This window comes from Arabidopsis lyrata, assembly GCF_000004255.2.
Source record: "Arabidopsis lyrata subsp. lyrata unplaced genomic scaffold ARALYscaffold_5, whole genome shotgun sequence".
NCBI classification, from domain to species: domain Eukaryota; kingdom Viridiplantae; phylum Streptophyta; class Magnoliopsida; order Brassicales; family Brassicaceae; genus Arabidopsis; species Arabidopsis lyrata.
The window spans coordinates 11654036-11679639 of NW_003302551.1; the positions used below are offsets into that span (position 1 = coordinate 11654036).

The 25604-nt window shown below is 37.9% G+C and overlaps 1 protein-coding gene across 3 annotated transcripts; it reads right to left on the reverse strand.

Annotated features, from left to right (window-relative positions):
* Window positions 1-50: 50 nt before the first annotated feature.
* On the reverse strand, window positions 51-25420 carry LOC9311777 (dolichol kinase EVAN). Of its 3 annotated transcripts, none has more exons than XM_021025392.1 (13): window positions 25161-25420; window positions 24918-25030; window positions 24636-24839; window positions 24438-24542; window positions 24162-24232; window positions 23954-24034; window positions 23657-23871; window positions 23348-23537; window positions 1254-1319; window positions 1088-1176; window positions 628-742; window positions 482-533; window positions 51-386 (listed from the first exon to the last, which is right to left on the reverse strand). In XM_021025392.1, exons 1-13 carry the CDS (start codon window positions 25352-25354, stop codon window positions 175-177), a joined length of 1707 nt encoding a protein of 568 aa, XP_020881051.1. In that variant the 5' UTR covers window positions 25355-25420; the 3' UTR covers window positions 51-174. The 3 variants fall into 3 exon arrangements, with proteins under 3 accessions (XP_020881051.1, XP_020881050.1, XP_020881049.1); XM_021025391.1 differs by lacking the exons at window positions 1088-1176; window positions 1254-1319 and adding exons at window positions 23004-23092; window positions 23180-23245 and having other exon boundaries at window positions 25161-25419; XM_021025390.1 differs by lacking the exons at window positions 51-386; window positions 482-533; window positions 628-742; window positions 1088-1176; window positions 1254-1319 and adding exons at window positions 22212-22562; window positions 22654-22705; window positions 22785-22899; window positions 23004-23092; window positions 23180-23245 and having other exon boundaries at window positions 25161-25417.
* Between the last annotated feature and the right edge of the window lie 184 nt (window positions 25421-25604).

Sequence of the window (25604 nt, forward strand, 5' to 3'; positions counted from 1 at the left end):
GACTCTCACTTTTGCAGCTAAATATGGAAGACATTATGGGAATTCTGAAGGATATACAAAAATTTATTTTTCTTAACAGATATGGCAATTAACAAGAGGAAGTGTGGTTAGTAGTAAGATACTTTGTTATGTACATTAAGTGGAAAAACGAAGAATGACTCTAGGCTTAACTTACTACAAACAGAGGAGTGAGTAGTAGACAAGAGGTATAAAGGCATTGTCTAACTGTGCGGTGTAAGCTTCCAACATCCCGGTGGCTGTCACAGCAACCAGAAGCGACCACCACCCTTGACTTAGTATATAACCCATTGATGCTAATACTGGGACCAGTACAAAGCACACTGCCATCACCGATGTTATTCCCGCTGCTGTTCCTTCAACCGTTTCTCCGTTCCGCAAACATTATTTTACGCACTTGACAATATTAGTTTCCGATAAAAGCAATAGTTGAGATTATTTAAAAGGAAAAGAAAAGACTTACTTCCTGTCTTGCTCCATCTCAATACCCCATACTTGTGCCCAACCATCGATGCCTGAAGAGAAAATCGTTATAACATAACATTGGGAGAGACTGCGGTTTTCTAAGTTAGTATCTCCGGACAATGTAAGTAGAAGCTAAAAGTTTACCATTGTATCTCCAATCCCGAGGCTGAGAATTCCGGCAAATGGGGATAAAGCTCGGTCATTGAACCCAGATGACATCCAAATTGGAAGCGCACACCCAAGCAAGAGTGAGAAGTGGCTATAAAACAAGACATAATAATCAATACTCCCTCTGTTTTTTTAAAGTTGTCGTTTTAACTGTATTTAGACAAATTAAGAAAAGGTATACAATGACTATATTAACCTCATAAAAATGACAAGTAATTATTTACAAATAATTTGTGTTCAATAAAATAAGGGTAATTTGGGTAGTTATTGGCATAAATTACATTATTACCTTAAAACGAAAACTAATTTAAAACAAAAAAAATCTCTAAAACGACAACTATTCGAAAACGGAGGGAGTAATTATACAAACCAAACAAAAAATGTGATAATTCTACACTGAGTTTTCCCATCCATGGTCTAAACAGTTTTGGCATACCTGACAATCAGATGCTCTGAGTCACGATGGTCCATGAAAGCATTCATGAATTGATGTAAAGGCTCTCCTAGCGGCTGAATTCTCCAGATCTGTGAGTATCTTGCATTAAGCCCATTGAACGCAATGAAACCTAGAAGGTGAGTTCTTTCAAAAGAAGGGAGCTTACTCGAATGATCTCCAATGCAACAAATACCGCCAATGCAGCACCAAATGCTAGATCGAGAAATTTAGGCTGAATGGAAGGACATGAAAATAATAAGAATCGACTAGAGGACTGGAGAAGGCTAACACATACGGATTTCCAAATAGTAAAATTATAAATTATTGATCTGTAAGACAAGAGTAGAACAGCCATCAGATGGTTGTACTTCCGAAGCAAGATTCTCTCAACCTTTCTATTCCTCGAGATGTTATAAAATCGTGAGACAGACACAACGATCAACAGAACCCAGTAGATACATAATGAAAGTCTCTTCAGAGGTTCAGAAAAGACAAATGTGAGCACCCTGCAATAGAAAGAGTATTAAAGTTGGATACAATCTTAGCATGTGGAAGTTAGTGTACAAAGGATCGCTACCGACGCTGAGAGGACACAGGATAGATAATTGATAGTAGAGATTACGTACCATATGAAGGAATGCTGGTCGAATTCGTGTACAAACTGCATCCAAGAAGGAACAGCCACGATCATAAATAATAGAAGTGAAACAAAGAATAAGACAGATTTTGCAGTATCACTGCAGTTTCTTTGTCGAGCATCTCTCTTTCTCAAAGAGCTTTCATATATATGCACAACGAATCTAAACACCATTGGGAAAAGTAGAAGCCCCAAAAGTAGACCCTAAGAAGGAGGAGACAGGTAAGTTGTTATGCAGCAATACGGTCAAGTTACTATGCATTTAATATCTCTTTTATTATAATCATACCTGGACGATTATGCCGGTTTCAGTCCTCCTTATTCCATAGCTTATTGAGACAAGATCCACAGGTATCAATTTCTCGAAAATCTGTAAAATTTGTCATACCAAAGTTACAGAGACGAAATCACTGAGTCATTCTTGAATGCATGCAGTAACCAATGAAGGCACAAAAACGCATGACGTGTTCAAAGATTGGAAAAAATAAAGAATTCTAACCTTTGCAATTGTGAATTGTGCATGCCAAAAAGTCGCCAAAATAGAGAACAAGACCACTGGTCAGAAGAAGTGCTTCCCCTATAAAAGTGGCATTAGTTGGAAGGTGAAACAGAAATATGTGGAATCAAAAGAGGAAAGTTTCAATTGAATCCATAGTTCCATAGAGACAAAACCATTTCATGACTGACGGCTAAAAACTCTTGTGAGGGATATGCTGAAAGTTGTAGTAGCAGTCGCCGGAGCTGAAACGAGAGAGAAGAAACGGAGAAGTCTCGACGCAGATCTCGACGAGGAAGGCGGAGAGAGAGAGGATGAAGAGGGAGTAGCCATGGGATACTCAGGCAAGACATGTCCATGGTTAAACCTAGATGATACTACTATGATACTATTAGGTTGTAGTTACTAAACTTTTCTCTAACGTACGTTACTAAATACAGCATAAGATTTTTTAAGATTGAGTACCTACCTATATGAATTCGTATGAACATCTGAACATGTATGAATTCGTGTTTTGTTCTTGTATGAAACCTGGTTATATATATTCATTTTTAAAAATTAAATTTAGTTCTTAATAAAAATTAATTGGTAATAGAAACAATTAAATTTCGAAAAAGTAATTAATTGGTATCCTAATTTTCGAAAGGGAAAATTAGATTGGGTACCACATTTGGCCCAAAATTTAGGTCTAGTACCACTTTCGAAGCCCATTTATCACTCATACCACAATTGAGGTATGTAATGACCATTTTGCCCTTCTTTTTGTTTGTTCAAATTTCAGGGACAAAATTCATAGTTTGAGCACACAAAAAGAAGTTTACATATATTTGTCCCCGAAGTTTGAGTTTCTCCATAATTTCATCTTATTTTTGCATGTTTGCTAGTTTTTGTCCCTCAATTTTAATTCATTGTTCTTGGATTTTAGTATGTAAACTCTAATTGCGGTATTTTTATTTTGTTTGATGTTTATATTTCGTTTGATTATTGTCCCCGAATAGGTTTTTTGTCCCCAGATACTTGTCCCTAAATGTTACACTTTATCTGCCACATCAGCCGAGGGCAAAACCGTCTTTTTCATACCACAATACAACATGAATGTGGTACAACTTGTACCGTACAACTTGTACCGTACACCGCAAAAATATTAAATATTTTTTAAACTAATATTCTACTTAAATTCAATTTTTGATTTAAATATTTAAAACAAAACGTAAAACCACGTCTTCTATAACATGGTTATGCGATTTTTGCGGGAAAACGCAGATCTACGGTTTTGGCGGGAAAACGAGGATTTACGGTTTTGGCGGGAAAATGTGAGTTTACGGTTTTAGCGGGAAAACGCGGATTTACGGTTTTGGCGGGAAAATATGAGTTTACGGTTTTGGCGAAAAAACGCGGATTTACGGTTTTGGTGGGAAAATGCGGATTTACGGTTTTGGCGGGAAACGCGAGTTTACGGTTTTGGCGGAAAAACGCATGTTTACGGTTTTGGCGGGAAAACGCGATTTTGCGATTTTGGCAGAAAATGACGTTTTCCCGCCAACACCGTTAACCCGCATTTTCCCGCCATAATCGTAAAATTGCGTTTTATCAACAAAAATATCATACTATAAAATGATGTTTTCCCGCAAAACCGTAAACCCGAATTTTCCCGCCATAATCGTAAAATTGCATTTTTTGAAACTATATTATTCTTCAACAAAATAATAAAAACAGTTATATCATTATTTATCAATTATTTAATAAAATAATCTGTAAATTTTAAATAATCAATTAAAATAATTATTGATTATATTATATTGTTTAGAACAAAACAATGTTAGATGAGTTGAATTGACATATAAAGTGAATTGGATTTTGAAGTCCAATGCTTAAACGTGGGGTGTCCATTGAACTTGAAAGTCATTGGTAATGGAATTTTGAAGTCATTGGTAATGGATTTTGAATTCCAATGCATATAATTTATGTCAAGAATTACAAAATTATACATTTTAAAACTTTATTCCAATAACAAAATAATAAATATTTCAGGAACGGCTGTAAAAAATATATATATATATATATATAATAACTAGGTTGAAGAACCCAAGGTTGGGTGGGCTGGAGTCTGGAGAGCGCCGCCGTGGAAGATGAAGAACCCAAGGTTGTTGATGTTTTGTAAAAAATAACTTAAAAGTATGTGTATTGCAAAATAACTGAGAGAATTGCAAAAGAAAACACTAGGTAATAGGTTATAATTTTTTATTCGTGGATACCAATTTTCGGAGAGAGAGAGGGAGAGAGGGAGAGAGATGAAATACTTGATAAAATGCTAGGATTGTTTTTGTTCATGTTTTATGAGTAAAAGTACATTTAAATCCAAAATGAAACAAATCAAATGAATATTCAATAACAGTTGTTTTTGATTCATTTTAGAATACATCAAACAAATACTAATCTAATAACAGCAGATTTTTAACGTAATTTTGCAAATACTAATCCAATAACAGCAGATTTCAAAATCCATTAAAAACCCCCATCCAATAACACCCCCTAAATGGGTTTAAATGGGTAAAGAAAATTTAAATGGGTTTAAATGGGGAGGTTAAATGGGGTGTAAACTTAAATAGGCTTAAATGGGTGGGTTTTAAATGGGGTTAGTTTTAAATGGGGTGGGTCTAAATGGGGTGGGTTAACCCATATTAACATCTCTAGGTACAAGTGGTAAACCATTCTCTATTGTGGTAGAGATGTTAAAGAATTTAAAAAATGTAGTACATTTGGTAAAAATCTTTTTCTGTTATAAACTGTGTAATCTTATTAACACATAAGAGAGTATATATATGAGTTTACACGGAAACACATAGAAGGAGATAAAATCTAATGGGCCTTGGGTCGGTTATGGAGTCCATCCATATGATTTATAACACTCCCCCTTGGATGACATAACCGTGTAGATGTTCAGAGATCTTCGTAATATGCTTGGGAATGCTGCCTCATTAAAACCTTACCAGGAAAACCCAGTGGGACAAAACCATGGTGAAGAAAAAATAGTACAACACACATTACTCCCCCTGATTTGTACATCACTGAAGCTCCTTAAGTCTTCGCATCCCAATCTGATATATGAGTTTCTTAAGTGTTGATGTTGGCAAAGACTTGGTGAATAGATCGGCTGAGTTGTTGCTGGACCGGACTTGTTGAACTTGTACTTCACCGGCTTTCTGTAACTCGTGTGTGAAGAAGAGCTTTGGCAAAATGTGCTTCGTCCGGTCTCTCTTAGTGTAGCCGTCCTTGAGTTGAGCAATACAGGCTGCGTTGTCTTCAAATATGATGGTCTTTGATGTAGTAGTAGATGCGCCTTAAAGAAGGCTGCCTACGTACCCTTGGAAGGGATCAAGCCACACATAGTTCCTATTCATTGACCATGCCATAATCTGATCTTATGAATAACCTGCATCAGCAAATCAAACTAAACCAAAGCAAACTGGACCTTCTTTGCTTAGATCAGTATAGAATAAAACCCAAGTAAACAACGCAGGAATAATAGACTTTAAAACTTAACCAAACCTTCCTTTAAACCTTTCCAGTGCCTTTGGGTTGATCATGAACTAAATTTAGACAGGAGACTCACGGCAAAACAAATGTTTGGTCTAGTGTGTCTAGCCAAATTCATTAGAACTCCTATGGCACTGAGGTATGGCATTTCCGGACTGAATGGATCACTATCCAATCTGAGGCTTCTCACCACCATTGGGCCTGGTCAATGGGTGGGCCTGGTCCTTATTAAATCTCCTTGAGTACTCTTTCAGTGTATGCCATTTGATGCACAAGGATTCCATTATTCACGTACTCAGGTTGTAATCCCAAACAGAACTTAATTATTGCCTAGGTCTTTCATTTCAGATTCTTTCTTTAGATATACTCAACTGTTTGGTCGATTACCCAGAGGTTTAAATCATTCATATACACTGCTATGATTACAAATCCTTTATTTGCAAACCTCTTTATGAAAATACATGGACTGATGGGATCATTTATAACCTTCCATACGCCCACTTAGTCTAAGTCCATGAAAGGATTTGTCCAGCCTTATGCAGTGCTGTTCTCGAGAATCTTTCTTATCTTTGTGCTCAATACCCTCTGGTAATCTCATATATTATCCAGTGGACTTATATAAATATGCAGGCATTACATCCATTAGCCGCACATCAAGTCTTTCTCTTTTATATAGCCAGACTTAGCAAAAATTTAAATGTCTTAGCATCCACCACAGGGGAGTATATCTCCTCTATTTTAGGTCTTTGTGTGAATTCTTGTGCGATAAGCCGTGTCTGATATATCACGCTTTCACTATGTTTATTTCACACAATCACAAAGACTCATTTGTCCCACTGGCTTTACATTGAATGGTGTCCTTCGTATTGGACCAAACACATTCCTCTTCTTAATGATTCTTAGCTCCACGTTTTATGGTCTTGTACCATTTTAATCAATCAGGTCTTTGAGTGCACTCTAGTATAGACGTGGGCTCCTGATCCTCATTTATTTCAGTTGCTACCTTGTACGCAAATATTTTATCATTGATGTCGACATCTTTTCGGTTCCATTGTATTCTAGACATGTTATAGTTTATAGAGATCTCTTTACACTTTCAGGACCTTGAGGTTTGGCGTCCCAAACCTCATTGATTGGTACTTTAGGGTTATGTCTATTAGTCGGCCATGTCTATGGTTTCTTGAACCTTTTCGGTTTTCCTTGCACCTTTCTTTGATTTTCGAGGGTTCTTGTCTTTGGAACCTTTTGGGTCTACCACGTTTCTTACGTGTTGTAGCCTCTGTAGCAACTTGATTATGTTCCTTGTGAACATCAATACGTACTGGTGCATTACAAGCTGGTATGTACGATTTTGTTACTCTCTTTGGGTCATTATAGGAATCTTGGCAACTGTTTTAGCTAGCTTTTGCAGATATATAGTCTTTTGGATCTCTGATGGAGTCCAAGGATCTTGCCATGTGAAGGATGTTTGATTCCATGTAAGTTCTTTGACCAGCTTGTTAGTCTATCCACCCAGTGTTGGGAAAACGGATTCATTGAGATGACAATCCTTGTATCTGGCCTTTGGCTCGAGATAGTTAATGATGGTGGGAGAATCATTTTTAACGTATATTCCCATCCCCTTTTGAGGTCCCATCATTTGCTCTCTGTGGTGGTGCTATGGGTAAATAGGTGACACACCCAAATGTCTTTAGATGGGATATATCTGGCTCCTGACCTGTGAGTAGTTGGGATGGTGAATATCTATGCTCACTAGAATGGCCTGATGCATATAAGCTCTTGTTGCATGTAATATTGCGTGTCCCCAAGCAGCTATTGTGAGTTCAAGTATGGACATGTGCCACGGGGTATACTACTCTCCCCCTCATGGACATACTGTAGCCATAAAACGCTTGGGACATAATTTACCAGCATTATCTAGACATATAGTCTTAAGTATGTGGGCTCACAGACTTATGGTCTGGGCCAACAATCTAGCAAACACCAAGTTTCTAGTTGCTTTGACTGGTGATGGCCTTAGTATGAGTTTCCCTTGTGTACATGCTACACACGTGAGGTCCTTAAGGGGTGTGCCCTTTTGATTTTAATATCAGCTTTACGCATCATGTTAGAACCAGGCTGGCTAAGCCGGTCATGCCATTAGTGAATTTCTCAGTAAACCCTTTTGTTTACTGTATTAGCCTTTATCATATTGACCTTGGCATAGTAAAGGTCTATGACGCAGGTATAGTCTCTAAGACCTTCTCATGGTCTTGGGTGCTCTTAGTAATATATGGGAATCCTTTGTTCCCTTCACCCTTAGTTTCAATGTGGAAACCATTCAAACACATTTCTTTGAAACTCAACAAGCCCCTTTGAGCTGGGTGAATATGAAGCATCTGAGGATGCGTGCCCTTGGGAATATGGGCCTGCCATGGGCCTGCCCTTAGCCTTCACTAAATTTAGCTATACCCGCAATTTGGCTAATGAACCATGTCTTTAGATATTTCGTTTATTGAATTCTCATAACTTATAAATCAATCAATTCAAAGTCATAGAACATAGAAAACATCAAGACAAAACAAAACAAGTCAAGAAAACAAATCAAGAACACTTAGATGCCGAAAACAATTAAGCCTCTTCTAGGCAATCCGAAGTCTCATAATCATCTATCTTAGGGTCGAAATCTTCTTCACCATCGTGATGAACTAAATGAGCTTCTAGATTCTTTTCAAACTCTCTTGATAGAGATCAACGAGATGCTTAGGTGTCCTGCACGTCTTAGTCCAATGGTTTCCCCATTCATCATTAGTGGCTAACAAGTTTATTTGAGTGTTGTGGTTTGGGTATACCGCGGCCTCTACCTTGATTACGACCAAAGTCGGGTCGGCGGCCTTAACCATATGAATGGTTTCCTTGATCATATAAATTATAATTGCCACTTCTACCACGTTCATTCCATTTACCATGACTGTGGCCATGATACTTATCTCTTTGGACGTGGTTAGACTCTTTAGTCTCATTAGGCTCTTTAGGCTCTTCAGCCCAATGGGCTTCTGATAATGGGGTAGGACCAGGAGGTCTCATTTCACTATTTATAACTCATTGTTTTGCTCAGCAAGTAGCAAAACAAGAGTTTAGACTTGCATATATGGTAAAAACCTTTTTCACGATATTGTTGCTGAGGCAATATATTGTTTGTGTGAAAGGTCGAGAATGCTTTCTCTAGCAAGTCATTCTCAGTAACTTCCTCACCACGGAATCTCAGTATTGACACTATTTTAAATAGTGCTGAGTTATACTCATTCATGGATTTGAATTCCTGGAATCTGAGATTCTTTCGATCGAATCGGGCTTTTGGGTAATAGCACCGTTCTTTGGTGGTTATATTAATTTTTTTTTCAACTTTGTCCTGAGGTCCAGAGGATTCTTAATAGTGAGGTACTGATTTTGAGACTGTCATTGAGGTGATGGCGTATGTTAGTAATCGCCTTATATCTTTCTCTTCTGGTGACATTGTTTCCTTCCACAATAGATTCACCAAGCCCTTTTTCCTTTAGGACAATCTCAGTGTCCAAAGTCCATTGTAAATAATTGTCACCAGAGGCATTGAGTGTCGTGTATTCATAATAGTTGATTTCTGACATCTACAATATATAGAGTTAAATGAGAACTCATGTAATCGGTTAGACCAAGTCATGCGGTATTTAAGACCGAGCCATGCTTGTCTTGAGCAAATGTTTTCTAAACAATCATGTTATATATATATGGATGAAATCAACCCTAGAAGATTGATCTAGTATGCAACAAAAAAACAACCAAACAATCGGATCATACTAGATTAGGATATTAGGATTTCGCGGTTAAGTTTTAGGGTTTTAGCGTCCGCGATTTATAGTACTAGGGTTTTTGCTAGGGTTTCGGTTTTATGTATGGAACTTTCTATTTATGGAAACTTTCCTTATATGGAACTTTCAATTTATGGAAACTTTCTATTTCTCATCTAGAAAGAAATCCTAAACAAACGTGTACTTTAGGGTTTTGGAATATTTCCTTATGAAGGGGTTTCCTATTTTGGTAACTTTCTATTTTGGAAAACTTGCTATTTTACGAAAGTTTCTATTTCTGGAAACTTTCTATTTATGCTTATTTTGGGAAGCTTTCTATTACGGGAAAATTTTGCCATTTTAGGAAATTTAATCGGGAACCGAGACTTAGGGTTTACGAGAACCAGATTTAATCGAGGATTTAAGGTTTCGGTTTTCTTTTGGATTATACCGAACATAAGTCCGGTTTTAGGTCTATAATCAAACCGTAACTTGCAGTTAGGGTTTCGCATTTTTAAATCGCGATTAGGATTAAACCGGTTAATCAAACCGGTTATGTTCTGGTTAAGGTTTCGATTAAGGTTTCGGTTTAGAATGAAAAACGGAAATGGCGGTTTGGTTTTCGCGATTAGGGTTTATATTTATGGAGGTTTTATGGCATGAGATAACAATCAAGCAAACCGGTTTAGACTTTTAGGGAATAAGATCGCGATTTAGATTTCTATCATTAGGGATTCAATTCAATCAAAAACAAGCAACATATTTTAGGGTTTTATATATTGAGAATCGCGATTTAAGATTTTAGGGTTTAAGATATGCGCATAGGATTTAATCAAAACAGATTCTATTTTATGATTGAGGGTTTAGATTCATGAGACAAAGCAGATTCTATAAACCTAGCATATCAAACCTCAAGAACATACAAAACAGTTCAATTAACTTGCAATACACGGATTAAGGGTTTTAGGGTTTCAATTTCGAAACAGATCAGGGTTTTAAACCTCTAAATCAATCAATCAGATTATAAAATCTCTATCAACCTAACTCACACAGATTTAAAACCTCAAAGGATCATTCAATTAATCAACAAAACAATCCATGCACACGTAAATTAGGGTTTCAGATTTTAGGGTTTTAGTTTGAACATTAATCAGATTCGATTCTGGGTTTTAGAGTTAGGTATATCTTTAACCTTTTGATGGGTTGAATGGACCACCAAGAGATCATGAACAAGAGCAGGTCGAATTTTACACGCTGCTGCAACGAACCGCAAACAGTACCGCGATGAACAGTGTCGACGATGAACAGTGCCGATGAAGAACAGTACCGATGATGAACAGTACCGCGATCGGATCTGATGATGTGCGGTTTTTAGGGTTTTAGCAATTTTTAGGGTTAGGGCTTTTTGAAGGTGGTTTTATTTCTTTAGAGCGTCGTGCTGATAACGTGTGATAAACTGTGTAATCTTATTAACACATAAGAGAGTATATATATGAGTTTACACGGAAACACATAGAAGGAGATAAAATATAATGGGCCTTGGGCCGGTTATGGAGTCCATCCATGATTTATATCATTTTCGAAATTGACCCAATAGAAACGGAGAAGACCACTTAAAAGGAGATAATGAATTGGGCTGGTGCTAGCTAAGCCCAAATAATCGATATATTGTTTGACTAAAAAAGGCCTCGAGGCCCCTAACTGAGAGTCTGAGATTGTGAACGGTTGAGATAAAAGATTAAACAATCCAACGACTATTCTTAATTTAACGTTTTAATTTAAAATTTGAAAATTAGAAACCGTAACCGGCGGCGATGGAGGCGGCGATAGGGTTATAGAACCCGACCATGAGGATTTTTGACCGGAGACTCTTGATTCGGTTGATTCTTGCGTCGGATTGGAGCTTCAGTGTGTGGATCTATGGGTATCAAAGGTTTTTCAAGGTTACGGAGTGGTTCTCGAGGAGGGTTGATGATCGGAGACTTTTATTTAGGTCGTTTATCGGGTTGGATGGGAATCCCAGAGGGTGGATTCATGGGGATCGATGGATTCTAAAGGCTACGGAGTCGCTGTCGATGAGATTCGGTGACCTTTGTTTAGGATCAATGATTGTTCTCCAGTCTATGAGGATCTCGATTCAGGAAGAATCAGAAGTTTGCTGTGTTTTCCGGTTTGGTTTCAAGGCAAAGCCGTGGGGTCTGGTCCCGGGGAGAGATATGAAGGAATACGGGCCTATTTTGGGGTTTTCGATTGATGTATTGTTGGCCATGGGTCTGTTTGCAATGGTTGATAAGGTTTTTTCGATGCCAGAGGTAGGAAAGGAAGCCTCAGGGAAGATTCCGTCGAGGGTTTTGAGAATCTCAGGGAAGGTTATGTCAAGGTTTTTGAGAATTTCAGGTTTTAAGCTGGTTTTTGCTTTCCAAATTCTGAAAGTACACTCTTCCAGGAGTGGTAAGGAATCTGCAGTTGAGGTGATAACGAAGAACTCATCCTGTTTTCAAGTTTTTGATGGGATTCAGAGTCTCGGTCTTGAGCCAACCATGATTAGGTTGGATTCGGTTGAATTGGGGTTCTGGTTTGGATTATCACGGTTGACTCAAGGATCGGAGAGAGAAACGAAATCGCAATTAAAAGCGGTTTTGAGTAGAACCCGATCTGATTTAGATGTTCAAGGGAAGGTTTGAAATGGTTTTGGTTAAGAAGGTTTGGATCTGAGATGTCTCTTTGTGAAGGTTCCTTCTTGGCTTGTATGGTGGTTATAATTCAGAATTGGTGGTCTTGTATGGTAAGTCCGGCGGCTTTGTGCTCAATCTGGTGGTGGTGAGTGGTTGATTAATGGGTTTAATCTAGCTTCTGGGTATTTAGAAGTTGATGGATTGATTTTGGCAAAGAAAGAGACCAAGATGGAGAGTTCAGACATGATGGTTCCCGGTGGTGGTCGCTGTTTGATTCAGTTAGTTTTCCGATTGTATTGGGAGTTTGAGTTTTTGGATTTGAGTTTCAATGGGATACAATTTTTAGATTGCGATGTGTTGTTGTCGGAATTTGAGTTTCTTTTAGTCACAATTTGGTTTTGGGCTGCGGATCAAAGATACTTTCGGTTGAAAACAATTGAAAAGAGACGGTCAGATCGAGGAATTTTTAACAAATGGTTGTCAAAGGATAATAGTGGGAGGGTGTTGATTTCTCTTCCAAGGGCTATTGTGGGTGGTCAGAATTTTCCTAAAAAGTATGATGTTGGTCGATTGTGGTTGGATTTTGAGTGTATGGAGTTGAGGTTCAGTGGTTGTAACAAACGGTTTTACTACGGTTTTATTTCCGGTTTTTTATGGTTGGTTGTGGATACTATAAGGGTTAAAATATCTAGATTAAATTATGATTGGATTTCTTTAAAGAAGAATCAAAGGAATGAAGGCCATAACTCGACGTACTATGGTACGGTAAAGGACTTCATGGGTGGACGCAACCCACCAATACACAAGGTTGATAAATGAAGGTTTTGAGTTGGAATTGTCAATGACTTGGGAATAAGGCAACTATCGGTTATTTTAGGGATATATGGAAACAACACCGGCCAGACTTTTTATTTCTTTCGGAAACAAAACAACCTTCTTGGTTCATGGAAAAATTTATCGGTCATTTTGGTTACAAAAATTTAAAAACGGTTGATCCTATTGGTTGTAGTGGCGGTTTAGCCCTTTATTATAATAATGATTTTAATGCTTCAATTATTTATGAAAGTAATCGGTTAATTGATGTTGAAGCGGTGATAAAAGGAAAAACAATACATCTTACTTTTGTTTATGGTGATCCGGTTCCGAAAAACAGAGATCAAGTTTGGGAACGGTTAACACGGATTGGTTTGATTAGAGACACACCCTGGTTCTTAATAGGAGATTTTAATGAGTTAACCGGAAATCACGAGAAAAGAGGTGGTAATTTAAGACATGCATCTTCTTTTATCCCTTTTAATTTAATGATTCAAAATTGTGGTCTTTTGGAGTTCCCATATATCGGAGATTGGTTATCATGGCGGGGTTGGCGGGATAAGAAACCAATACGGTGTCGGTTGGATAGAGCTTTAGCAAACGAAGATTGGCATGAATTATTTTGCAATTCTTTCGTTGAATATTTACCAATGGTAGCTTCCGACCATTCACCGGTGGTAGCTACCCTCATGGATAAGGTCCCACGTGGGAAAAGAAATTTCAGGTTTGATAAAAGATGGATTGGGAAGGAAGGATTACTCGAGGCAATTTCAAATGGTTGGAATTCTGACTCTGAGTTAGGAGAAGGAAAATTTGTGGAAAAATTGACTAATTGTAGGCGGGCTATTTCGCAGTGGAGGAAAGATTTAACTCCTTTTGGGCGGCAAATAATTGAGGAACTAAAATCGGAATTACTTATGGCACAAAGAGATGATAGGAGACCACGGGAGGAGATTACAGAATTAACTTTGCGGTTGAAAGAGGCTTATCGAGATGAGGAACTGTATTGGCCTAAAAAAAGCAGAAGCTTTTGGATGAAACTAGGGGATAATAATTCAAAGTATTTTCATGCTTTAACAAAAGAAAGACGGGCAAGGAACCGAATAACGGGGTTACATGATGAAAACGGAATTTGGTCTGCAGAGGATAAAGATATTCAAAATATAGCGGTAACTTATTTTAAGGAATTCTTTACTACAATTAAGCCTGAGGCTTTTGAAGAATCCTTGGCAGAAGTTCAAACTCTGATTACGGATCAGATTAACAATTTTCTAACGGCACCCGCAACGGAATGTGAGGTGAAAACAGCTCTGTTTATGATGCATCCGGAAAAAGCACCAGGACCTGATGGAATGACAGCTTTATTTTTCCAAAAGGCTTGGGTTACTATTAAAACAGACCTTTTATTGCTGGTCAATTCCTTTTTAGAGGATGAAATTTTTGATAAACGGTTAAATACGACTAATATTTGTCTGATTCCAAAAACGGAAAGACCGACATGGATGACGGAATTACGGCCTATCAGTCTTTGCAATGTTGGGTATAAAATTATATCGAATATTCTTTGCCAAAGACTTAAGACGGTGCTACCAAAACTGATTTCGGAAACACAATCGGCTTTTGTAGAAGGACGATTGATTTCAGATAATATTCTCATTGCACAAGAGATGTTCCATGGGTTGAGAACTAACCCATCATGTAAAGGAAAATTCATGGCCATTAAAACGGATATGAGTAAAGCTTATGATAGGGTGGAATGGATTTTCATAGAGAAGGTTTTAAGAAAATTGGGTTTCTGTGAAAAATGGATTAAATGGATAATGTGGTGTATTACAACGGTCCAATATAGAGTTCTCCTTAATGGAAAACCTAAAGGACTAATAATACCAGATAGGGGTTTACGACAAGGAGACCCGCTTTCTCCTTATTTATTCATCCTATGCACAAAAGTGCTAATTGCGAACATTCGGAAAGCTGAACGGGAAAAATTAATTACAGGTATCAAAGTAGCTAATGCAAGTCATTCGGTTTCACATCTGTTATTTGCGGATGATAGCTTGTTTTTTTGCAAGGCTAATAAAGACCAGTGTGGGGTAATTTTAGGGATTTTAAAGAAGTATGAAGCGGTCTCGGGACAACAGATTAATTTTTTAAAATCCTCGGTTCAGTTTGGACATAAGGTAGATGATGAAATTAAGGAAGAAATCAAATCTACCTTAGGTATCACTAATATCGGTGGAATGGGTTCTTATCTTGGATTGCCGGAGAGTTTGGGGGGCTCGAAGACAAAAATCTTCTCTTTTGTCAGAGATAGACTACAAACAAGGATTAACGGATGGTCGGCAAAATTTTTATGAAAAGGGGAAAAAGAAGTGATGATAAAATCGGTAGCTGCAGCATTACCAACCTATGTTATGTCATGCTTCAGATTGCCAAAAACAATCACTTCTAAACTTACTAGTGCGGTTGCTAATTTTTGGTGGAGCTCAAATGGTGATTCTAGAGGTATGCACTGGATGGCTTGGAATAAATTGTGCAATAGCAAATCGGAAGGGGGATTAGGATTTCGGAACGTTGACGATTTTAATTCAGCTTTACTAGCAAAACAATTATGGCGGTTGATCACGGTTCCGGACTCTCTTTTCGCAAAGGTGTTTAAAGGACGGTATTTTAGGAAATCCAATCCTTTGGAAAATATAAATCATATTCTCCATCATATGGATGGCAGAGTATATGTTCAGCTAGATCTCTGGTTAATAAAGGACTTATTAAAAGAGTCGGATCTGGGACATCCATCTCGGTTTGGGAGGATCCCTAGATTCCAGCTCAATTCCCGAGACCAGCAAAAAGTAATGGTTCAGTTGCTGACCCATCTTTAAAAGTTAACGATCTTATAGATAGTCGGTCGAATTTTTGGAATATTGATCTCTTAAAAGCGATCTTTGATCCAGAAGATGTCGCGCTAATAAGCGCCATACATGTGGGTGTGCCAACAAAGGAAGATTCTTTGGGTTGGCATTTTACAAAATCCGGAAAATATACAGTCAAATCGGGATATCATACCATACGGATAGAAAAGTCGGAGACCAATTTACCTGTTTTTGGCCCTGACATCAACCTACTAAAAGCACATTCTTGGAAAGTACAGTGTCCACCTAAGATACGCCATTTCTTGTGGCAAATCTTAACGGGTTGTGTACCAGTTACGGAAAATTTGCGAAAAAGAGGAATTGATTGTGACACGGGATGTGCCAGATGTGGCGCAGTAGAGGAAACAATCAATCATACACTTTTTCAGTGCCACCCTGCACGGCAGATTTGGGCGCTTTCACAGATTCCTACGGGTGTAGGGATTTTTCCTACAGAATCTAATTTTGCGAATTTGGATCATTTGTTTTGGAGAATACCTTCAGAATTTGATTCATTAGCCTTCCCATGGATTATTTGGTATATTTGGAAAGCAAGGAATGAAAAGATATTTGAAAATATAGATAAAGACCCAATAGAGGTATTACGATTAGCGGAAAAAGAGGCACAATTGTGGCAATCAGCTCAAATTGAGCTCCTTAATGAAAATCATGGTTCTATGGACTTGGTGACTCGAACTCGAGTGAGAGATGCTTTACTTGAGTCGAATTATTCAGGATACCGTTGTTTTGTGGATGGATCATGGAAAGAAAGTGATAAGTTTTCTGGTACAGGGTGGTTCTGTACATCGTCAAATGGAGAGCCGTCAACCATGGGAGCTGCGAACCTCCGTAGAAGTTTATCTCCACTACATGCCGAAGTCGAAGCCCTTCTCTGGGCAATGAAGTGTATGATTGGTGCAGATCATCAAGAGGTAGCGTTCTTTACAGACTGTTCAGACCTGGTGAAGATGGTGTCTTCTCCAACCGAATGGCCGGCGTTTTCAGTGTATTTGGAGAAATTTCAGAGCTACAAGGAAAAGTTTTTATCTTTTTCTTTATCTTTAATTTCTCGTAGGGCTAATGTTAAAGCGGATAATCTGGCACGAAAAGTTCGTACAGAACCGCTTCATATCACCTATGTAAACAACATTCCTCAGGAATGGCTCTTTTGAGCTTTAATTAATTTCGGATGACAAAAAAAAAAATTTAAAATTTGAAATATATTTCTAAAACCCGGAAAAATTAGCACATGCGGATTTAATATCTTTAAAATTACTAAACTACTCCTCCGATCACAATTGATTTCTAATTTATGTACCATGATCAAAAAATTAATGTTGTAAACGTATTACGAGTTCATAAATAATTGATGTTAGTTACATATTTTTTTCAGCCAAAATAACTACGTCTTTTGTGAGTTCATAAAGGTATTATGAATTCATAAATAGTTGATGTAAGTTGTAGACGTTAAAAAAAAAAAAAAAATAGTTGATGTAAGTCACATAGTTTATGACAATAATTACCTCTGGCATCATATATATATATATATATATATATATATATATATATATATATCATGAAATCTCATATTATCGTTAATAGTTTATATGGGAATTAAAATAGGTTAGTGCTAGTAAGTATAAAAAAAATTGGGATTGACTAAATCATAATTTACAATTTTAAAAATCAGGCATTTTTTCTTAATTTTTTTGTTCATTTAAAAAAAGTCATATTAGGGGTGACTTAAGAAACCGTCTTAAAAACTGTTTTTTCTCTCGCCAAGGCGATTTCCCCAAAGGCACCTCTCCGACAAAAAAACTTCCTTTTCAGCATTTGATTCCGGCCGGCGCTGGCTTCTCCGGCGTCGGTCGGCTCTTCCTTTTCCTTTTTGTTCTTATCTTCCCTTTCAATATTGATTTAGGTGATTTCATGACAAATTCAGAATCACAAATCCTCTTTTTTTCCCTCCTTTTAACGATGGTGATGATTGGTACGAGTCCGAGGACTTCAATTCATTACACGGTCTCGATAACGGATCCATCTCTAATTTGCGTAGCGTTACAACACACTCAAATTGTATTCAGATTTTTGTATCCGAGTGTGGCAAGAGTAGCATCTGTTCTTTTCCGTAAAAATTGGAGATTTTCTCAAATTTGGGTCAATCCAATTCCGATTCGAAAGAATCATTATGTCCTTCCGTTTAGAAGGTTTGTTTCCGGTGTTTGCCGGTGGAATTTCCGGTTCTTAACCGGTGAATGTCCTCCTACTCGATGGTATGGAGGTTTCACTTGGGTTTTTGATCCCGGAATCCATGGCGTACACACTTTGCTTGGAGGGCTTGAGATTCTCAGAAATCGTATCGGGTATGGTTCTCAAACAAAAATGGAGGTTTCACTTGGGTTTTTGATCCCGGAATCCATCGGATTCAACTTGGTTATATTTGGGACTGAATACGTTTACGTCGAATACGGTAATGGATTGTTCTCATTCGGCCAATCATCTTGTGATCTCTGGCACGTATCGTCGTGGATGGTTTCTAAGAAACAATGGTGGGAAGAAATAAGAAATAAGAATCTCAAAATCATTCGTATGTGGATAGAATCTCGGAGGATTGAAAATCGACTAAGGAAACCGTTATGGCTGAATGGATTGCAATTTGCGCATCAAGGATTTCAAAGTTTCAGAGATCAAGTTGGACGCAATAATCAAGGAATTCACATTGTAATTGATGCTTTTCCCATTACTTTATCTATGGACCATATAGAACATATGGCGACGACAAATCATTTCCTCCTTGTTATGGTATCTTTGAATCCACAAAAACAAAATCTATGGACTATGACTTCTCAAATCCCACACGGGTGGACTGTTGGTGATGATGATGCTGAGCGTGTTGTAGAATCAATCACATCACAACTTGTTTCTTTAATCAACCGGATATTACGTCGAGATCTATGGTCATTCCCGGTAAGCTATAGAGATTCGCTAAAATCTGGCAAGAAGCTGTTCTCAAAGGATGTTAAGGTTGCAATTGCTACTACGGTAAAGTTATTTGTGATTATGTTGAAGAAAGTTGCAGAGGCTAGATATTCCAGAAAGACTTTGGTACGGAAGCCTTGGTACCATTATGTCTACATTTCAGAGTTATGTTTGGACACATCGGGTTTACAGTTACGGTTCGCAAAAAGAAAGTTCAGCCACAAGATGTTGCATGCAAATCGTAACAAAGAAAAATCAAATATGAAGTTGGACAATAACAGATCGTCTGATCGGTTAGCGAGTAAGACTACTCTTCGGAAAGCATCGTCAATCTCCCTTCTGCTGTATTTTTCTTAGTGTATGGCACATACAGCCGCGTATGTAATAATTGTGTTACAGTAATTCTGTATAATGTCTTTGTAATACTTTTATAATTAATGAAATCTGATTTTGTCGGAAAAAAAAAAAAAAAGTCATATTAGGAAAAGAAACAAAAAAAATAGCATGCATTAAACCGACAAATTTGGCCGATTTTACCGATTAGTACAAATTTTGAACGTCTAAACCGATTTATCTAATATTGGAGCATTCGAAGGTTCATGAATATACGGTGTCTAGTCGCCGCCTAAACTGATATATTTGTTTTGGTTTATTATGCTTCACAATGTTCGCGATTGATCACTTTCGGCGTTTTTTGATATTTACACAACTTTCACGAGTTTGCATTTCAAAAAATTCATAGTCAGTTTTGCCTTCTTTTTTTAATTCCTCGTCGCGATATAGGGTTCACTCAATTTCGTTGTTTTCTTGATCTTACACAATTTTAGAGACATGCGTTTTGAAAAAATTCAGATCAATTTTGCCGATTCTTGTTCATCGCTATTTACGGTTTCGATCAATCACTTCATTGCATGATTTTTTCACATTTTTTACAGGTCATCTTATTTGATTCTTCAATACTTTCGCGAGTTAGTTTCGGAGTTCCACAAAGGAAAACCAATGAGGTCAAAGAACTATCAGAAGATGTTGGGCTTAAGCTTGAGGTCTGCTCTAATTGGATCAATATGCATGTTATTAATACCCATTCATTTTCATAACAAAAAGTAGCTTATTGACAATGATTCCCTCTCAAGTATGTTGGATCATGTGTTAAATATTAGGTATTTTCTTCTCATCTTTAATGGGTTATACACAGGTTGTATCTGCGGAATGAGAAAGCTACATCATTCCAGTCAGTCTAGTTGAAAAGTTCTTTGGTGTGTCTGATCCCAACAGTCAGATTGTTGGCTTCCTCTATGGCTATGAAGAGAGAAAGATCTATTGTATAGTGATGGTGCCACAATGGGAATATCTTCAACACTTTCACGTTGCTTCACCTATCCCTCAAGATCAGATTCCAGATGGCTTAAAACCAATTGGTTTCATACGTACACAAAGTGAAGAGATAAACACTCTGACGCCTTTGGACATTCTCTTTCACTGCTCACAACATTTGGATGAGAATGCCGTGATTGCCACTTTATCTCTAGCTTTAGAAAGGAGTCTGAAGATGTACCAGCTTACTCATGAAGCTTCTGAGTGGGGCATAGCAAACAGAGGCAAAGCATATACCACCATTGACCTGAAGAGCTTTCCAGTTCATTTATGTGACGTTGTTCCTTCTCTTGTCACTTCAAAGGCTGCAGGTCACTTCATGGTGAGTGATATTTTGATGTTTCTGTGTCACTGACATACTATGTGCTAATAAGTTTGAATTTTCGCAGGTTCCTAAGGATATAAGCTAGAACTACAACTTACGTGCCTTCGAGCATAGCGAGAATATGCTATTTGAGGTTGAGCTGGGAGATCCAAAACCCTTCTTTCACCCATGTCATTAACGCTTACACCCTAATAATGTTGGGCTTGAGGTCTGTTACCCATGGAAACTTTTTTTTCTTACTAATCTAGGATTAAGCTTCTTTCTCCAATTAGAACAAGAGAACAGTAATTGGAGAAAAGGTTTTGAAAATAAATAATCCCTCTGAAACTTGCATCATAAATTATAAACTTTCTTCTAATCTTTAATGGGTTTTACACAGGTGGCTGTGTAGGAATTCATACCGGTTTATAACGATTTATAAATACTAATAACGAATTCAATTCCTAGGAACCGTGTAAATAAAGAATTAAATCTAGATCATAGGGTTTGAATATACCTAGATATTCTGCAGCGGAAAGATGAACCATATTGTTTCAAGGTTATTTTAGCACCCCAAGTGTTGTGCAGCTTACTCATGAAGCTCTTCAATGGGGCAGAGAAAACCGAGACAGAGACTTCGCCAGCATTGACCCAGAGAGCCTTCCAGCTCATTTCTGTGACGTTGTTTCTTCCCTTGTCACTTCAAAGGCTGTAGGTCACTTCATGGTGAGTGATATCGTGTGTTGTGATTTGATGTTTTTGTGTGACTGACATATTGTGGGCTGATAAGCTAAGTTTGAATTTTCGCAGGTACCTAAAGGCATAAGCTGGAACTACAACTTGCGTGTCTTGGAGCATAGCGAGAAGATGCTATTTGAAGTTGAGCTGGGGGATCCAAAACCCTTCTTTCATCCGTGCCATCAGCCCCGGATCGGGCCCGAGGGAAGGAAAGAGAAGGAAAGGGAAGGGAAGGAAAGAGAAGAAGAGGAGCAGATAAAACTCGGAGGGATGAGAAAAGGAAGAGGGAGCACCCAGAGAAGAGAAAGAAAAAAACTCAAACCTTCTTGAACGTTTTTTTGTTTCGACACTTCAAACTCCACCTGTAATATTTTTTGGGATCTCTTTTAGTCTCATGTTAACAAGAATCGATTCAAATTCTCCCCATTGTAGGCTTTACCCAACAATCATCATATGTCTCGACCTATTTGCTACTATTGTGAGAACCGTTGTCCACAAAAAATAGTTATACAGTCCTCTCTGGTTTATTTTTCTGTTCCATAATATGTCATCGTGAGATGGTGTTTTTCGTGATCCGGACTCACCAAATAAGCAACTGTCCATTCTATATGTAATGAATGCTTTATGTACTGTTTCAAGTATTGCGTCTCCTTCATATTATGTTATAACATGTTCTGTCATATACATAGCATGTGTGTTTAATCTAAACCTTGTTACAGCTTTATATAGACATCCACAATCACTGCAACATTTCAGAAAAGCCTCTCCTGGAATAGTAAAATCTTTGTGATATAATCTCAGACTCTCAGTTCTATCACTGATTCATTTTTGCAGCTTGAATATGGAAGACATTATGGGAATTCTGAAGGATATACAAAAATTTATTTCTCTTAACAGATATGGCAATTAACAAGAGGAAGTGTGGTTAGTAGTAAGATACTTTGTTATGTACATTAAGTGGGAAAATGTAGAATGACTCTAGGCTTAACTTACTACAAGCAGAGGAGTGAGTAGAAGACAAGAGGTATAAAGGCATTGTCTAACTGTGCGGTGTAAGCTTCCAACATCCCGGTGGCTGTCACAGCCACCAGAAGCGACCACCATCCTTGACTTAGTATATAACCCATTGATGCTAATATTGGGACCAGTACAAAGCACACTGCCATCACCGATGTTATTCCCGCTGCTGTTCCTTCAACCGTTTTCTCTGTTCCGCAAACATTTTTTACGCACTTGACAATATTAGTTTCCGATGAAAGCAATAGTTGAGATTTTTTTAAAGAAAATAAAATGCTTACTTCCTGTCTTGCTCCATCTCAACACCCCATATTTGTGACCAACCATCGATGCCTGTAAAGCAAGAACGTTTGTCAGACAGAAGCCACTCTGAGTGAGCTTATAAACGTTACATTGGAAGACCTAAGCTTACCATTGTATCTCCAATTCCTAGGCTGAGAATTCCGGCAAATGGGGATAAAGCTCGGTCATTGAACCCAGATGACATCCAAATTGGAAGCGCACATCCAAGCAAGAGTGAGAAGTGGCTACAAAAAAACATAATATAATCAATGGTTATACAAACCAAACAAAAAATGTGATAAGTCTACACTGAGTTTTCCCATCCATGGTCTAAACAGTTTTGGCATACCTGACAATCAGATGCTCTGAGTCACGATGGTCCGTGAAAGCATTCATGAATTGATGTAAAGGTTCTCCAAGCGGCTGAATTCTCCAGATCTGGTTTGCAAAATGAGTATCTTGCATTAAGACCATTGAAAACAATGAAACCTAGAAGGTGAGTTATTTCAAAAGAAGGGAGCTTACTCGAATGATCTCCAATACAACAAATACTGCCAATGCTGCACCAAATGCTAGATCGAGAAATTTAGGCTGAATGAAAAGATGTGGAAATTATAAGAAGCGACTAGAGGAGCAGACTAACACATACGGGTTTCCAGAGAGTAAAATTATAAATTATTGACCACCAGTCACCTGTAACACAAGAGCTGGCAAAAACATTAAAACAGCCATCAGATGGTAGTACTTCCGAAGCAAGATTCTCTCAACCTTGCTATTCCTCGAGATGTTATAAAATCGTGAGACAGACACAACGATCAACAGAACCCAGTAGATACATAATGAAAGTCTCTTCAGAGGTTCAGAAAAGACAAATGTGAGTACCCTGCGACAGAGGAGTATTAAAGTTGGATACAATCTTAGCATGTGGAAGTTACTGTACAAAGGATCGCTACCGACGCTGAGAGGACAAAAGATAAGTAACTGATAGTAGAGATTAAGTACCATAAGAAGGGATGCTGGTCGAAATCGTGTACAAACTGCATCCAAGAAGGAACAGCCACGATAATAAAAAATAGAAGTGAAACAAAGAATAAGATAGATTTTGCAGTAACACTGCAGTTTCTTTGTCGAGCATCTCTCTTTCTCAAGGAGCTTTCATATATATGCAGAACGATTCTAAACACTATCGGGAAAAGTAGAAGGCCCAACAGCAGACCCTGAGAAGGAGACAGGTAAGTTGTTATGAAGCAATACAGTAAAGGATATTCTGCATTTACTTTCTATTTATTATTATGATACCTGGACGATTATGCCAGTTTCAGTCCTCCTTATTCCATAGCTTATTGAGACAAGATCTACAGGTATCAATTTCTCGAAAATCTGTAACAGACATCATACGAAAGTTACAACAACGAAATTACGGAGCCATTTTTGCGAGCATGCAGTAACCAATGAAAGCACAAAAATGTGTGACCTGTTCAAAGATTGAAAATTAAAGTATTCTAACCTTAGCAATTGTGCATGCCAAAAAGTCGCCAAAATATAGAACAAGACCACTAGTCACAAGAAGCGCTTCCCCTATAAAAGTGGCAATTGTTGAAGGTGAACTAGAAATATGTGGAATCAAAAGAGTAATGTTTTAATTGAATCCAGGGTTCCATAGAAACAAAACCATTTCATGACTGCCAAAGTGGCTCTATGAACAAATTGTCTAAAAGAGATATGTTGAAAGCATACAACCAAAACTACTACTTAATTCAAGTCGTGAATAGCATTGCATTACCGATTGAAGCACAAGAAGGGAAGGTGCAAAGCAAATGTTGAATTAACTTCAAAGCTGCAAGGCCGTGAAATAACATCCACAACATTTTCAATGAAGTATTCAAACCTGTCGAGATAAACAACAGACAGAGGTCACCAATGGAAACCAAGCAACACAAAAAGACATTAAAACAACTAATAACCCAAAACTTGATCTTACCAGTGTGTGAAATCATGGAAAGTGAGACAAAACATGCTACTCCATACAACACTGTCCCAGTCAAGCTAACTCTCATAAGCCAAACAGACGACGATGACAAAGATTCAGCATTTCTCGCTTGTGACATAATCACTGATAGATATATAAGTATAGCACAACAACTAGCCGATGCTGCCCAATACTGCATTGTCACATGTGCAAGCTCTACACAACAAATCAAATCAAAACATGTTTATGATTTAAATACTAACATTAACCCAATACAAAAGCTGTGAAAGTTACCATCTTGTTCAGCTTCATGAAATGAGATAGCTCTTGAAAGCTGAACTAACTTAGATATCATAACAGAAGGAAGTGTTACAGCTCCTAATAATATCCCTGAAGAAGCACCACGTCTACAATTTTCGAAAACAACAAAGACAACTTCTTCAATCTCATTACCAATCTGATATAAATTCAAACAAAAGATTGAATTTTTCTTGATTCTGAGATCGAAATTATGAAATTAGAATGAGGGTATTTCACCTGGAGCTGAAACGAGAGAGAAGAAACGGAGAAGTCTCGGCGCGGATCTCGACGAGGAAGGCGGAGAGAGAGAGGAGGAAGAGGGAGAAGCCATGGGAGATTAGTGATAAAGGGAGAGATAAGAGAATACGAGAAACCACGACTGCTACTACAACTCTCTCTCCTGTTACAAACGACGTCGCCGTCGTCTTCATCGCCGGAGATGATGATGATTTCGCCGGAGATTTGTTGTTTTATTAAGGCGCGATTGTTTCTTGTTGGTTTGTTGTTTTATTGGGCCACCAACAAAACGTGACTTGTGTGTACTTGGGCCCACGAAACACGGTTAGGCACGGACTTTAAGGTCACGCTTAATTTTCCACGTGATAATAAAAGTCAATTTGATCGGTTGGTTCGGTTTGATTCGGTTTAGTTACGGTTATTGAAATTAGATTTTTTAGTCCG

Coding starts and splice junctions, on each gene's coding strand:
- LOC9311777 (XM_021025390.1), bottom strand. CDS start 25,354: ATGAAGACGACGGCGACGTCGTTTGTAACAGGAGAGAGAGTTGTAGTA. Junction 25,031..25,160: donor CTCTCTCGTTTCAGCTCCAG/GTGAAATACCCT, acceptor CGAAAATTGTAG/ACGTGGTGCTTCTTCAGGGA. Junction 23,246..23,347: donor TGCCAGCTCTTGTGTTACAG/GTGACTGGTGGT, acceptor CTTTTCATTCAG/CCTAAATTTCTCGATCTAGC.